Consider the following 16,554-nt stretch of genomic DNA (forward strand, 5'->3'; position numbering starts at 1 on the left):
TTTCTGTGCATTTAATAATATTCTTTTGACTGTAGCCCCTGGTTGAACTGTCCTAGGGCCTGAGCTGAACTGGCAGAAGGAAGACCTGGAGGCCATTGAAGTGGCCCCTGACTGAGGACCCAGAAAGCTGGAAGGCTATGAGAACACCGCTCCAAACCGCAGGTAAAGGGGTGGGCTGCTCTCCACTACGCCAGTTCTGGGAGGTTCTTCAGTCACTGGATTGGATAAACACCACTCTGCTTTCTTATATCCAGAACTTGCCTTCTCTCTCAGATCAAAGATAGCCTACTTGATGTAGCTTTCCATATACCTACGTAAAGACTCTACGCATATGCATTGTACATGCTGTATTTTAAGTCTGACTAAATTAAAGTAGATTCACGAGGGCACGCGTTGTCCAGATTCAGTGAAGGGGTGTGGATGATTGCAATACTGAAAGCAGATGCAAGCAGGAGAGATTCCGTAAATCGAGCCTGGCATTCACAATGTCTGTGAAACACAATGTCTGTGAAACTCGTTGGATAAATTACAAGGAAAAGCTTTTGCAGCATGCCTTCTGCAACTCAAGGGTTGCTTTACCCTTAGTTTGCCAGCTACAATGTATGTATTGTATGGCACAAAGTGCAGGAGAGATCAAGCAGACATGTTGATCTTCAGTATGTATCAATGCTCGGTATGTATCATCTACTTTTTTTTTGTCCCTGAATGTAAAGGAAACTGGGCAGGCTGGGAGTCTGATCTGAGAGCTGTACGGGTCTCACAGCTGTCAGGCCTTGGTTATCATCGCATACACGGCCACAGTTTAAGCATGCTCTTTACATGGAAAGCATGCTACCCCAAACCTCACGGGAAGCAGAAACGTGATGTCACAATAGCTAAGAACAGTCAGAGAGCAATACACTTAAATCTACAGTCAAACTTAGTGTGTGTTGCAAGGTTGATTTTGTCGCCGTGCACTCATGTAGAACACCGATAGAGTTCATGTCGATTCTTTCTCAAGCTTTACCGTGTCTTTCCCCGTCTTTTATCATTGTGTCATGCTGCCCCCTAGTGGTACTTGAAACTACTGCAATTGTAATGATAATATAAAAAATCGTAGATTCATGACGTTTTCACCCAATGACAGTGGCTGTAAAACAATTTAAAACTCTAAAATTAAATATGTTAAATGTTATATTATGATACATAGAAGAAACCGAGGCAACTATTACATAATATTTAAACGACTATTAAACGAATGTTTAAACCTTTCTGATTCAGTATTGTTATCGTATGCAGTCTGCTGTATAATCATTGGTTAAATATTTACCCTGTGCATTAGGCTTGTTATCATATTCCATTATTGGACCGGTAACCGTCTTTAAGTGGGCGTGACCAGTCAGCTGCACAATGAATGTTGATCCAAGGCTTGCTACAGAAATCCTTTGCTTTATTTTGTCTTAAAATACATTCAAAATTCAGTGGGGTTTTTGTAAACATGGCTTCTTGTCAAAAATACATAGGTACAGTTACAAATACATGTTTTGTGTCATAGTGACATTCAAGTCCAGGGTGCATGCAACACACGTAAAATACAAAGCAGTGGCTCAAATATGCCAACTGTGGAGTCCTTGGTTTTACTGGTGCTTGACTGAGTAAGTCAATCACATTTCAGAATTAACTACAGAAAACAGGGGTGGACTACTACGGATTTCACAGTGTGCCATTCATAGTTGTGGGGGTGATCAGTCAATCTGTTTTTTTTTTGTTCAATCGATTTAGTCATCCCTTAAAATTGACCTCTCTATGTCCCATATTTTTTTGCCTACCAGTGCCACCAGCATCCCCCTTCCCCACATAGGAGGTCAAGTTTATGATGAAACAATCCTTGGACCTTTCATCATTGCTGTAGGTGACCCCCTCCAGCTGCAGGTTGCAGCCTTGCCCCACTCTCCATCTCAAACTTACAAAACTCACAATAGACAGCCCCCCAACCCACTCACCCCACAAATAACAATAAAAAACTAGTGATAATAACAATTATGACAGTGATAGTTAAGGAGAGGAAGAAAAATATATATATATATATAATGAAAATATAGCAGCAAAAAAAAAAAACCACTCTCTCAGCTGTAGCTAAGTCATAACAGCATGTCTGTTCTAAAAGGAGGGATTGTTACCTGCATAATGAGAGCACTGAAAATATTGTCTTTCAAAACGCTCACCGCCACACTGTAAGCATGTATGTTCAATACACTGATCCTCACTGTTTATGTCTCTCCTGTACACTGCTAGTCACATAGCATTCTGGGAGAGCCCATTCAGATTGGACGAGGAGCACCTCTTAACTTTCGTTTATGTGACTTTATAATCTACATATAATTTAGACAAAAATGCAAAATACCTAAATACATACTATTAAGCCAAGATACCTAAATAAATGCCATTAAGACAAAAGAAACCTTTTCAATCAGAACAAATCATATCCCCAACCACTGCTGTATTATAAGATCAAGTATTCACACACGGAAATTAATGCAAAACCATATCTTATAGCACTACCGCACAACAGCTCACTTCCCATACAAAGCTATTTGATAACACTTGTCTTGTGTGTGTTCTATGCCACAGCGAATGGTGGTTAGGACTCCAAATTAATTCACTTTGACTTTATAAATGAAACACACCAGATTACTAGTAAGCTGTAGGCAATGCTTTTTAAGTGGGAACCCCACAAACACTTCTGCTGCTGCAGACTCTCAGATGTTATTGGGGTGAACTAGCTATAGCTCATCAAGTGGATTTAGAAAAAGGCCTAAACAGCACATATGCAGCCATAAAAAAATACAAGTTGAAATACTGTCTTGTACATAAAGGTACAACATATTAAGAAAATGTATTTCACATAATGTCAAGTATGTATAACAAATATCACAGAATGCATAATTCAACAAAATCTTTAGGAATGACATTCCATAACTGGTGAGACTTTTCTGTTAACTGATTTTTCTGTCATTAAATTCATTATTAGAGGAAAAAACTAACTGTATTTCGAATCTCATATCAAGTATGCACTAATTCCTGTTACTCAACATAAAATATATAATTTTAAGAGAACAAGGTAACAGCACACCTGCCCATCTCATAATGCAGTAATAATTGCTTCTACCATATACTGCACCTCCAGTGGCGATAGATTTGTTTCTCTGTACCATAAGCATCTATGAATTTCCCTTTGCACACCTTTGTAAGGCTCGGTTCATAAGGAGTATAGAAAGAAATGCAACCTCCACGGTGTTCTTCAACAGAACCCTTTTGTACTTGCTAGTTTTTCCAGTATTTCAAATGTCACGTGGATTTGTTGAACAACAGTGCTTGACAGCCTGCTGTTATGGTCGGGTCGGAAATTTATGACCATAAACACGTTGTCCTTGGGACAAATACTTTCAAGGACCTGTTCAGAAATATTTTAAAGACACCTCTCTGAAGAGCAAGAGTCTGGTGTGCTGAAAGCGCACGTCACTATTTCAACTGGTCTCTCCTGCCCAGAGAGTGCCTGTGCCGCTTCCCCACCAGTAATGCTGACAGACGCTTCCTTAATAACGTAACACAAATCAGGTACGCCCTCGGCTGGTTTAGAGTTTACGGGCAGCAGCTTCACGGAACCATAATCAGCGCTCTGTTCGACGCTGAAAGGATGGAAGCTCGGTTGTGCCATACTGAAGTCCCAGTTCTGCTGTAACGTGAAGTCGGTAAACGACTTAGTCCTGGAGATGACCTGTTTCCCAGCGTCCTGTCCATAGTTTCCCGTTGCCAGGGATGCGTAGCTGGTGGTGTTGCTGTTCGCGCAGGAAGGGGGCGTTTGCGTGCCACTTACGCAGCCAACTTTGCGCCTGTTGCTGTCCCTTTCAGCCCTAATTGTCCGTTTCACGCTTTCGCAACCCTTGAGGAGCAGATTCTTCCGACACAAAATGTAAACCCATGGATCCAGGATGGGGTTGAAGGCGGCGAACCGTATCGCCAGGAGATCCTTTCTGTAGTCCACCGTTCCTCCCGATGATAACTGCGCAGGGCCATATATCTGGTTTGCAAAGATCCGCACCTGTTAAGTTCAAAACAACATCTGTTCACTCAGAAACTTCTTTTTTTTAATTTGCAAGCAATTGGCTCACGGTCAGCAGTAGAAGTAATATGTGGACGCTATGGTAAATCATGATATTATTTTCATCTAAACAGTTACTGCGAATGGAAAGCTGGGAACTCTTACATGTCACCATTTTAAGGTTACCTGCCCCATAATTAAATTCCACAGGCAAGCAGTTCAAGTGCAATGAGCTGAAAATGGGTTCAGACTGATAGTTAACTGAATACTTATCAGTACATTTTTTCACAGATTGGCAGGTGGGCTATGTGGTTTTGTTATTATATATGTATTTGAGTTGCTTGTAAACTGAATGTTGCAGGCAATTCAAATAATTTCTGGCCGTGTAACCTCTGAAATAAAGAGACAACATTCAATTGGCTGTCGTAGTCTAGGCTACTAGACCTTTGGGGCCAGAACTAATTAACTGAATGATGACCGAAGCTTGGGTCAAGCCTGTGAGATACCTGCAAATAATGTTGAGAAAATATCCGGCGTTTAAATAAATGACATTTCCGTTGCCAAGCTGTTAAATTATTTCATATCGAGACCATAGCTCAGTCCAAGCAAAAAACAATTTAATCAAATTCATTCAGAGTGTACAACAAAGAACTGTGTGTCTGCCATCACAACCCGTTTAGAATAATATTGAGATAGAACTTTACACTTACCACTAAAGGAATGGAACACACCAAGAATACAGTAGTCATTAAGAGCAACAGCCAAAACATCTGCATTTCTGCAGCTGAAGTGACAGATGGAATCTTTGGAAACCGTCGCCTCGAACCCCCGTGTTTTCCGGATACCTCTGCTTTCACGACCCTTGTTCGCTGGTTCATTCGCACCAAAGATCTACAAACTGCGAAGTTGCATATGACAGTCACTGCTATCAACATAAGCATGAATCCTCCGTACAAAAATGAGTATGAAGCAGCAAGGGGTGTCATCGCCCGCCAGTCCAAAAAACACCAAGTACCTGGCAAGTGTCTCACGTGTTTGCCGAATCCGAAGCTTGGCATGACACACAGTACAATGTTGACCAAGTATGTGGCCGTAAGCGCAAGCCGGGCCATCGTCCTGTCCACATATTGCGAGTAAAAGTAAGCGTGGTTAATGGCAAGGTACCGCTCTACTGCCATAGCGCATAATATTGACATTCCAGCAGAACCGAAGAAAAGCATTGAAAAAGAGAAGAAGTGACACAGTGGCTCCCCGCCGGGCCACCTGTTCCTTACATACGTTGCAATAACTACCGGGCTAGTGAAACATGTCCCCAGAAGATCGGTTATTGCCATCCCACAGACCAATGTGTAGAAAGTCGTTTCTTTTTGTTCTTTCTTGGAGATGCTGAGCACCACGATAGCGACGAGATTTCCCAATACTCCCACGACGAACATGGTAGCGGAGGTGGCTACGGTGCGGGACTCCAGCACTAGAGGAAGAGAAGTGATGTTGTCCGGTACGAAAAAACGAGATTCCGATTCTGAGACATTTGTTCCCGCAGTGTGAACAGAAGTATTCATAATTGAATACGTATTCGCCGAAGAACGTGTTATTACAGGGTAGGCTATCGTCCGAAGTTCTTTGAGGTTTTGTGTTAGGCTAAGTTAAATAAAAAGAAAGTAAAATTAAATTCGTTAAAAATATAATTATTCGAGTCTTTTGGTATTTTCTTATCGTGCTCATTGGGATCGGGGTATATTCCCGTCGTCCTTTTTTTTATTGCAGCACTGTGGTCGCTGCAGCGAGCTTTTATGGCTATGGCTCAGTTGTTGGTGCTGATGTCAGTCCTCTGTCCTGACGCCACAAACGCACACGAGCGCTTCTCTGATGACATCAGAGACACGCTTGAATGTTAGCCTACAGCTCGTACGTAAAGCTTTGAAATCTTAATGCAATTTAGTCTCTATTTGGGCGGTCTGTGTTTGTCCATATAAAAAGTAGTCTACGTGGAAATATGTAGAGTGTGTGTGTTGAAAACTGTGTAGTTGTATATATCCTTATCTTATGGCATCAGCGCAGGTTGTTACCTTTTATTTGCGACAGAGAATTTACCAGTGACCAAAATGTTTTCTCAATACTTACTCCGTATGGGGGTCATATACAAAGCTATGTAATCATAGGTAAAAAAAATAAAAAAATAATAAAAAAACTATCTCACCTTAGTAGAGCAGTAGGCCATGTGCTTATAAATTAACATCAAATAAAGCTTGCTATTCCGTCTGTGTTGTTGTACTGAGCGATTCTTAAGGCACTTAAGGCGCGTCGGATATTTATTTCTTTAACCTTTATTTAACCAGGTAAAAGTGATTGAGAACAAATTCTCATTTACAACACTGACCTGGCCAAGAAGGCGTGGATATTTTACTAATGACTTTTTATAAGGAGGTAAATAAAATCTATAATTATTTATTCATTATGAGATCTACAAGTCTGACAAAACTTTCTACCATCAACACTTGAAGTGCTCCCGGTTGGGGGCGCATTTGTCTATTGAGCAACAGTACGTCAGAGAACTCAAACTAGCTTCCGATTCAGTATTATCAAGGATTGGTCCCATCTTCAAAATAAACCCGATGGACATTTAATTACAAATATGTAAGTTCAAGGTCTGCACGTATGTAGTGTGCAGTTTGGGATATTTGGGCTCTATTGACTGGTACTAAAAAAGTGTACCTATTATCTTTTAAAAACTCAAGACCCATCAACATTTTTTGAGGAAAGGTTTGGTTTATCATTCTATCAATATGGTGAGATGACAAGATAGGTAGTTCATTCCTGTATTTAAGTGGCTAATTCCTTGACTTCACCAAAATGGTACTGAAATAGTTCCTTATGGTAGTCAAGAGAATGCTGAGTGAATGAGCTCTGCTTTAACCAGCGTAAATTAACTTTGTCCTTAAATGAAATGTATAACAATAAACCATACTTTTATATTTTTCATATTGCTTCATTTTGGTCACTCTAAAGCCTATAGTGGTGTGTAATCCTAAAACTTGGCTTAACTGTAAAACATTCATGCAATTTTTTAAACGTTCATTAACTCCCAGGTATCTACAGATCGTGTGAAGTATGTGGGTTTGTGTGCAGAGGCCTGAGATGGGTGGGTACTTTTCTTAGTGTTTATATTTTTATTATGTCAAATATTCTGGTCAGTTTAAAAGTCATTTTATTGTTTATTAATACTATTAGGGTTCAGCTTGGGTTAGTGGAAGTGGTAGTTGTTTTTGGATTTGGATCACCCAAAGACTTACCCTTTATTATGAAAAAAATATGTCACTGACCAAATCATCATTTATAAGGATATACTTTGATGTCCCAAATACTGGTTACTGGTTGGTTAGATATAACTGCCTGTTGTCATCATGCCATCATGTACACTAGTAATAATATTCCATGGTCAAAGTTAGAGAATGCAATAAAGGCTCCACTGGAATTTTATTAACACAGACAGTATTACACAAGACAAAATATCACAAATATTGCCTTGGGACTTCCTATACATTGTGTGAGTAGAAACCCAGTGCATCTATCTGCTGAACCAAAGTCAGCCATTCCCGCGTGAGTACAGCCCTCTCAGGTCCAATACCAAGACGGACAATCTAATCTTAAGTAATGAAAGAATTTATCACATCCAGGAGAAGCAGGCTCCCCCCTCTTTGTCTCTGTCCGTGTAAGCGGATTCCTCTCCACGCGCATCGGGGCTCCGCTAGTCCCCCGCGGGGGTTTTCCGCGGCCGCGTGTTACGCACGCAGTCCCCGCCGTGGGCTCGCGGCAATATCGCGGCCTCTGACGTCACCTCGCCTACGCCACCGCCGTGACTCCGGGGTGACGGGCAACCCCCCCCCCCCCCACCATCGTGTCCGCGCCGGATAGGGGAGGTGCGCGGAGACCGAATCTGTTTACGGTGCTCTAACAGCACACTCCACCCCCCCCCCCCCCCCCCCCAGAGGGACCCCCACCGATCACTTCTATCCCTCACTGCTCTGCACCTCCTAATGAAATGGGGGACTAGGGGAGACAAGGGGGCTTAATACTGTCTGTGTCAATGACACCAGGTTTAGCACCAGGTACCTTTGGGTGCTTTTCGGCACACACTGGGATGTCTGCCATTCAGTGCGCAAGAACACCTGCAGTAAATGTACCTGGTGTGAAAAGAACATGGTGGAGGAAGCACTCATTGAATGCATTTTCACACTCAGTACAGCGCATATTTCTGTTTGTGTGAAGACAAAGGATTGTTCGTCGGGAAAAAAACGGGAAAGGTGGCTCTCGGTGATGAAAATGCAATATCGGTGTTGTTTACAAATTTAGAAGAAGCAGAAGGGTTTAATACATTGCTGAAATGATACCTGGGTTTTTTTTTCAACCGGAATCACAGTTTTGCGTATTCAACTTCATTAATTCATTTATATTTGTGTTGTTGTTTGACTCCTGGGGTGCAGTGTGGAGAGCATGTGCATTTATAAATGATGAGCGCATTTATCACAAGTAATTTAGGGAAACATCTTGCAAACCGTAAGCAATGCGGTTGATGATTTTGTAAGAGAAAAGAAAATTGCTTTTATTTAAATAATGCAGCTGCAGTCTACCCATCATATCTTTTAATGAATGTCCCAGTTGCTTCCTAGTATAAATATTAAGATATGACACAATTATGCAATGCATTTAACAGTTCATTTCTGGGAGCTGACAGCCAGAAATCACCAAGAGAAAAATGTCCCTGGTGGAGATGAAGGTTTAGGTAGGGACGGCACACTTGTTATTTCACAGTTTGTAGTCAGCTGTCAGTGCACTTGTCTCCCTAATGTCAGATAACTCTGGGTTTAGGCACCTTCTGCCCTGTCCAAGACCTTAATTATACTGGGATGTTCAACTGCATTAGTCACGGTCCATAGCCCCTTTGTCATTTATTTGGCAGGAACCTTATCCATGGCAAAGAAAGACTAATCTCACTGTGAATGGCATTTACGCAATTTTATTTACGGCAAATTCAGGTTGGGTGAACTCTGGTACCGCCTTAGTGTTGTGTCTCCAGAAGGTGACAGATTTTGCTGATCCAGGTACAATCTGAAGAGGCTGCAGAAGGAGGCGAGTAGCTCTCCTGGATAAGTAACGAATTTCATCTTTAGGAATGCTAATGCGTGTGAGAAACAGACAATACATGAGTTGGAGTAGACCCAAAGCATTGGCACAGAGACCAGGAAGCAGGAAGTAGCTGAAAGCATGTGGGGAAAACCTTGGGCTTCGATCAGTCTGCTGCCATTTGTAAGGAATGGGAGAGATGGATGAGAAGATACAACTCAACATGGCAGTGTTCAGGTAGAGGGCAAATATTTCTCAGTCATATGTCTGAGGTTATTGGCCGGCAAGGGATTAGACTGGTGTTCTTAAAAAGTGGAGGATCCCGGATAAAGGGTCCACAATAACACGTCGGTTCGAGGAGACACCTGTGCAAGGGTTGTAGGACACTCTAGAACATACTCTAGTACGAGTGCTTCAGCATTCAGACTTTCTGCATGTGGGCATCACTGTTAAGTTCACTTATTTTATTCCGTTTGCGAAATATCATGTAGAACACCCTTCGTCGAACCAAATGGATGCCATTTATTTGGTACGTGTCATTATTTTCTCATAAGCCATTTATAGGCCTGTAAATATTTAGAACTCCCGCAAGTGTTCGGCGGGGGAAATGACACAGGGCTGCAATTGCGTTAGCTGACGTACGCTCTGCTCTGATTTATTTCCCCACCCGAAAAGCCTGGCAGACAAATGAGGCGCTTTTGTACCGATATACAGAGTTAGCGAGTCGCTGGGGTCCCTGAGACGAGACGAGGGCGGATTGACTGGGCTGCGTCACAGCCGGATTACGCGGAGCCGCTGTGCGGCTCGCCTTATTGTTACAGCCAAACCTCTCAGGCCTGTTGCCGTGGGGTGGATTCATGTCTCCCAGCTGCTGGATCTGTCGCAGAGCTGCGAAATGCGCCTGCTGTTTTTCAATCTGTTCAGGGCGTGCAAAAAACGCGGCTGGTTAAAACCTCCGCTTTTTTCCAAAGAGCTCCTGGGAGACGAGGCAGGCCCTTCTCTTTCTCCCTGTATGCGCTGCAGTGTCTTCCGGAGGTCCATTTAGACCGAGGGGCACGCTTACATCAACTCCCACGTCCCACACTGCAGCGCCTGTCCATCCATCACAAGGAAGCTTCAAGGTTATTGATTTTTAGGAAACACAATAAAGCTTTTGCAGTCTTGTGAAAGCAAACTGAGATGTCTGCCGTTGCATGAAGCCTCATTGGTTTTAAAAAATGTTTTTCGTTAGCACCTCAACTTCTCCCAACTTTCTAACTGATAATTATATTTGTTTTTACTGTTTTTCTTTTAAGGAGGTCATCTTAGTCTCTTTTGGTATTACACTGTGCAAATAAATGAGGAAGAACACAAATATTCAATAAAATGGGTGCTTTTGGCTAATGCACCCACAAGCTAATGGGCTAATGTGTGGTTCATGCACCCACAGAACACACACTAATGTGTTATGCACTGCAGTAATTACAAATATCATAAATATTATTGTGTCTTTTATTGTGCCTTGCAGACAGTGAAAACAATTCTACTTTATCCTGATTGGTGGCCGGGTAGATGGGTGCGTGGGTGGGAGGTTGGAGGGGGAGGGGGTGGGGGGGGTAGTACTTCAAATGCACATTAGTCTTGGTGGTCTGGTTTATCCTGCTTTTCTCATCTTCCATGCTAGAGTGGCATATTCTCAGGACATCTACTGTACCCTTCCTTTCACCAGAACAACAAAAAAGCTTTAAAAATAAAATAAAAAATTCTCTCCAGCATAGCCAATTTTAGAGCACTTATTTAATAAAGGAACGCTCTGTCCATTCTGAAAACTCAGGAGAAACCCTTCTTTCCCCGTAAAGTGCTGCTACCCATTACTGCTGACTGCAGTTATGCCATAATGGACATCACAGACAACTCAAATCTCCGTTCTACTTCATTCTCAGTATGAACACTGCCTCGCTACATAAAAATATGCACTTTTCATGGGATGAAACCATATACTATAAGATATAGCTGACATATAAAATATCTGTGCGTGTGTGTGTGCGTGTGTGTGTGTGAATTTACAATCAAAACTATTAATGTTTTCAAATTAGTATAAAACAGGAGACATTTTGCCATACCTTGCAGCCATGCGAACAAAGGCAGTGAAAATATATTGACAAATATTGCAATATATAGACTACATATATACTACATTTGAATTCATGGAAGATTGAAATATGAATAATATATTTAATGTATTGTGAGGCAGAGCTGGGGGTGGCCATAAGCTCATGTTGTGAACAGACAGGAGAAGCACAAAGGTGTTGGCTTCTCGCCTTTCATTGCCCAAAAATACCAAAACGGAGATCCTTAAGGAAACACAAAATGGCCAATCTGGCTACCACACCTCAAAGGAAAAAGGACAACAAAAACCATACAAAAACTGTCACCAATCCACCACTCTATGCATAGCCTTTTATTAGGCCCAATGATTAGGTAATGGGACACAACTGTAGTGATTACAATGCATCACATCAGTGACCATACCTGTGTGTGGGGCCAGCGCTACCCCCAGTGCTACAGCCAGTGGTGGTCAGCCCCCAACTCCCTTCCTGGCACCACAGCACATATAAGCTCATTTACAAATATGCTGCAAAATATGGTTCTAATACTGTTGAGGTACTGATCTATTTGTTATGATGCATTTAACTTTGCCATGCAACTACAAGCTTTTATAACCAGTGAACTGTGACACAATTTGACAGAGATACCAGAGTGCTTTACAAAACTATTGGGCTATCCTGTGATGCTTCTTGGCTGGCGAATGCACCAAGGATGCACAGCAGCAAGGAGTTAAACCTGTGGTGTAATCCCCTTTTCCCTCTCAAGTCTTGATCGTTTTCCTGCTTTCCTCTCCTCTCAATCTCCCCCTTTTTCCCAGGGGCCTCATTCTGCACACGCTTCTGAGTTTGGCGTAGGGCAGATTGCTCAAACGAATTTAAAGCGCTCGGCAATTATACGCCTCACTCCGAAATGGAAGCAACAGGTTCTGCGAGTGACTGAAACAGCCGTTTACCGCAATCATCGCTTCAGAACGACACGTCCTTCACTGTGCCGGGTGGCTTTGGGATATTGCACGATTCTGTCATGTCTCCCTTAGTTCCGCATGGAAATCGGTTCCAGTTTTTATTTGCCGGATATTGTAAAACAGCGTTAATGGTCACTAGTGGGCCATACAGTATATTACTAGTAATTTGACTGTCTTAAAAAAACAAAAAACAAATGTACCATTATATCATGGTAAGTAATTGAGAATGTTCATACTAAGAAAAGAGATCAGGGGGAATGCATTTGCTTGAATGTAGGAATGTGACACAATCAATGTTCCTTGAAAGCAGACAATAAAAGTTGTTGGCATTTTAAACCATACGCTGTCTTTCACTTTGTACATTTTCATTGAGCCACTCCAGATGCACAAGACAAATCAATTCCATTAATTTACAAATAAATGGCCTTCATATTGCTACTGCCCGTATAAATAAAAAATGTATAAATGTATGCACATGGAAATGTAGTCTGTTGTTTATACGTTTAAAAAAATCCTCCCTCATTCACTATAGTTTTCAAAAATGTACTTTTTTAAAAATAGCTGAAATAAGACTGAGCCTTAGGTCTTTGCTGTTGTAGGCTTCCTTTAGTACTGCATCACACCTTGGAGTGTTCATGCTTTGAGTTTAATTTTCAAGTTAAACCTATAAATGTAATTAGAAAGATGCAATATATTGATTCTGTTCTGACTAGATAGAAATAAGATCCTAATGGAGCCAGAACTTGAAAATCTAATAACTGTCAGTCAATATTAATGCTACAGTATATTCCCCTGTTCATCCCTTGTGCAGTCTCCAGCATACAGCATCCCATGTGTACTTTCATAAATTTTAACTCAATCTGCTCAATGAGTTGAGTGTACTGTAGCATGCCTGGATGAATATGGACCCAAAGCACAATATAGAATAGGGGGTGCTGGGTATTTTATGTAACACACAACGGTTAACAAGTACCCCTTAAAATCATGCTTTTCATCAGATGTGGTCTGCAGTTACTTCAATTCCATATAGTTGGGAGCTGATGTATGTTACTGAAGTGATGTAGTCAGTGCTTTTGCTGTTTATCACGAGAATTACGCACCAGATCTATTTAATCCGGCTCTCAAATGTACTTTCCAACCTTAAGAATGACGAACTCGTTGCTCCGTCGACCTCAGCTGGGCCGCTGCTGATGAAAACATGTAGCAGGCATTACATCTCACGGACTCTTAGCAACCTGCACGGAGCAGGTTTCTCCTTGCGTCTTGCACGTGGACAAAATTATTAATGACTCTTCGGCACGGGGCATTCCGACCTGTTCGCAAACAGACACTGGAACACGCGCCGCATGATTAACGAGGTGTTGATAATTTCATAAGAAAAGATTAATACCTGAATAGCATCGGTAAACAGCCTGGCGACGAGGGAGGGAGGGAGGGAGGGGAGGAACAGCGCGAACACCCTGCCAGCGTTGATCAGCCGGTCCCATCAAGGAAATAACCTTGTTACCGCACATCATCTGTGCTCCGGGAGTCGGATGAGGCTGGTACTAATTAGCTGGCTTCGTTTTTTGCCTCCCAGGAGACCTCAGAGAGCGTGAAAGGCTGTCGGCAGGCGTCTCACCGCCGTCATTTGAGTTGTGCTTCTTAGCCAGCGCACTAGCTTCATCCTGGACTTTCAGTCTGCAGCATTTAGACACCGTACCCTACTGTGCTGTATCTGATCGTACGCTTTATATTCTGTATTATTATTATATGCGAAGAAGATACACAAACTGCATGTGAATGACCTTATAGGTGAATCAGGTCAATGGAGTTTCATAACTGTGAATTTTTTTGAACTTTGAAATCTCTTTTGCTTCTCAGTTTCAGGCCAACGCAGTTGTTGGCTTTGCCATTGATTCTGTCTTTTCATAAAGATGGGTTTAGCACTAAAATCTACTCAAATATTATGTGCTGACAAACTTGACATTAAGTTCACATTCAGTCACGGCCAGAGTGTTCCAGATGAATTTCAGTGCATTGGATTTACTTTGATTTTCTTAATTTGGTTTCTTCTTAATCAACACAAACTCTTTTGTGTATACCTTCAAGTCCCAAATTATACAGATGTTTCAGGGTACAAAATTTACACTGGTATTCTACCCTCCAGTCTTTTCTGTGCACTAGAATAAAAGTGCTGCATTCAGAGGCAACCACACTATATTTATTATACTTTGTGAACAAGCTCTTCATAAAGAGACTTAATCAAATCTGCCACCACAAACTCTCTGCGAAGTCCCTTTGCCTGCATAAAAGTAAACGCTGTGAAATTCCAGGGGGTAAACAAGGTTCCAAAAAAAAAAAAAGCCTCTAGATGAGGACAGATGAGAAAGTTATTTCAGTTCCAAACATCATCCCTGATGATGTTTGATCATAATGAACAGCCGCCATTCCATGTCTCATTAAACACAGCAAGGCTGACTCATGAAGGAAATAAAACCCTCATGGTCAAGCTAACAACGAAAATTTGTTGTGGCTGTGTCGGAAAAAAATAACAATGGCAATGCTATTTTTTTCCAACTGTGCTTTGTAAGGATTGCGGTGTGCAATAGAATAAAAGGGAGCTGATCAATCAGAAAACAGGTTAGAACTGTGGGGGGAGGGGGAGGGGGAGGGGGAGGGGGGGTCTGTTATGCATTGCCTTGAGATCTTATATTCAGAATATCTTCACCTTGCCTCAACCTTTCTTTTTATTTTCTTTATAGAGTCTACAGGAAGACTTAAATCTGCTACAGCTACTCAACCATTCATCAACTTGTCGATTGTCTGGCAGTCGGAGGGTTGCCGGTTCAAACCCCGCCCTGGGCGTGTCGAAGTGTCCTTGAGCAAGACACCTAACCCCTAACTGCTCTGGCGAATGAGAGGCATCAATTGTAAAGCGCTTTGGATAAAAGCGCTATAAATGCTATAAATGCAGTCCATTTACCATTTATCATTTCCAAGGCTCCTCCTATTCACACTTTTGCTGCTCCTGGTTTGCCTATGTTAATAGCTGTCCTCAATGTCTGATTTATGCATAATGGAAGTTTTCTTTTCAGAGACGGTTGTTGGCATAAATGCTCTATGAAGTCGTTTAGGGACACAGCCATTCATGAGCCACACAATTCAGGTTTTAAATTATAGTTTTTTTTTAAACAACATTTTAGATAAGTGTGCATTATTCACAGGGTGCGAATAGCTTATTCGATGTTCTTGCACTGTTTCCACTGTCCGCGATCACTGTCAACAACCCCCCACCGCCCCCGCTCCCCAGTCCGCAATCGATACCCCCTGTTCCTTCTTGATTAGGGCCACCAAAATCTTAGAGCAGGTCTGCACCTTTTTATCCATGTTCTAAAGCAGGGGCAAATTTGAGTGCTTTTTGGGACATCCTAATGACAGAGGTCTGCATAAGCAATGTGTTTTTCCCCTGAGCCCATCCGTCAGTGATTACGTGGCCCTCTGGTCAATCGTGAAATGGATTGGAGAGCTCTGATCTTTCCCTCCCATGTCAGTTAGTCAAGGATCTGTCCTGCGATTAAATAAATTGTGGAGTTCCTGTCTTCCCCAAAAGCAGTTCATCAAGTGCCAGAGTTGCACATGATATAGAATGTCAATTTGGCTTCCAGTAAAACCATATAACTTCACCTGTCTGAGCTCCACAGAATCTGGAGACAGATGATGTCTCTTAAACTCTTTCTCTTCAGTAGCTTCTATCTGAGCAATCCTGCCTTTGGATATCAGTTTCCACTCCTATTTCACAGAGGACTTTCAGAGGGGTAAAATTTGTTACCGAGAGTTTCATTATTTTTTTCTGGATCCTACACTACTAAGTTATCCCTCACGTTTTGCTAAAATTCACATAGGAGTGATCAGCAAATAAACTAATTAGAACATAAAGTATGATATCGACTGAAGCAAATTGAGCGATAGACCAGGACGTTAGAATGAGATGTCTTCAAAGCAGATGAGAAATATTAAGAGATTTAATGTGAGAAACAGGTGCTGTACAAGAGACCTCATCCCTGTGTCAAATAAGGAACCTTTTCGCCTAAACTATTTCTATCCTGAGTTAATGCTTTGTGTGTCTTCCACAACAACACCAACAAAAGCTAAATTTGTACAGATGCAGGTTAAATGGTTGCTTGTACTTCCCTGAAGGAAATAACAAAAGTAAGGTGGAAAAGGGAGAACATTGAGAACTCAGAGCCCTCATGTAAACAAAGTCAAATGATTAATTTGCATCGAATCGTGGCATTTAATTGCCGGATATGGCATC

At 41.8% G+C, this 16,554-nt stretch overlaps 1 protein-coding gene across 1 annotated transcript; it reads right to left on the reverse strand.

Moving 5' to 3' along the window:
- Positions 1 to 1,428: 1,428 nt before the first annotated feature.
- Positions 1,429 to 5,822, reverse strand: ptger4c (prostaglandin E receptor 4 (subtype EP4) c). Its single transcript, XM_064338097.1, has 2 exons — positions 4,792 to 5,822; positions 1,429 to 4,081 (listed from the first exon to the last, which is right to left on the reverse strand). Exons 1-2 carry the CDS (start codon positions 5,641 to 5,643, stop codon positions 3,449 to 3,451), a joined length of 1,485 nt encoding a protein of 494 aa, XP_064194167.1. The 5' UTR covers positions 5,644 to 5,822; the 3' UTR covers positions 1,429 to 3,448.
- Positions 5,823 to 16,554: the final 10,732 nt, after the last annotated feature.

The sequence above is a fragment of the Anguilla rostrata genome, chromosome 6 (assembly GCF_018555375.3).
Source record: "Anguilla rostrata isolate EN2019 chromosome 6, ASM1855537v3, whole genome shotgun sequence".
NCBI lineage: Eukaryota > Metazoa > Chordata > Actinopteri > Anguilliformes > Anguillidae > Anguilla > Anguilla rostrata.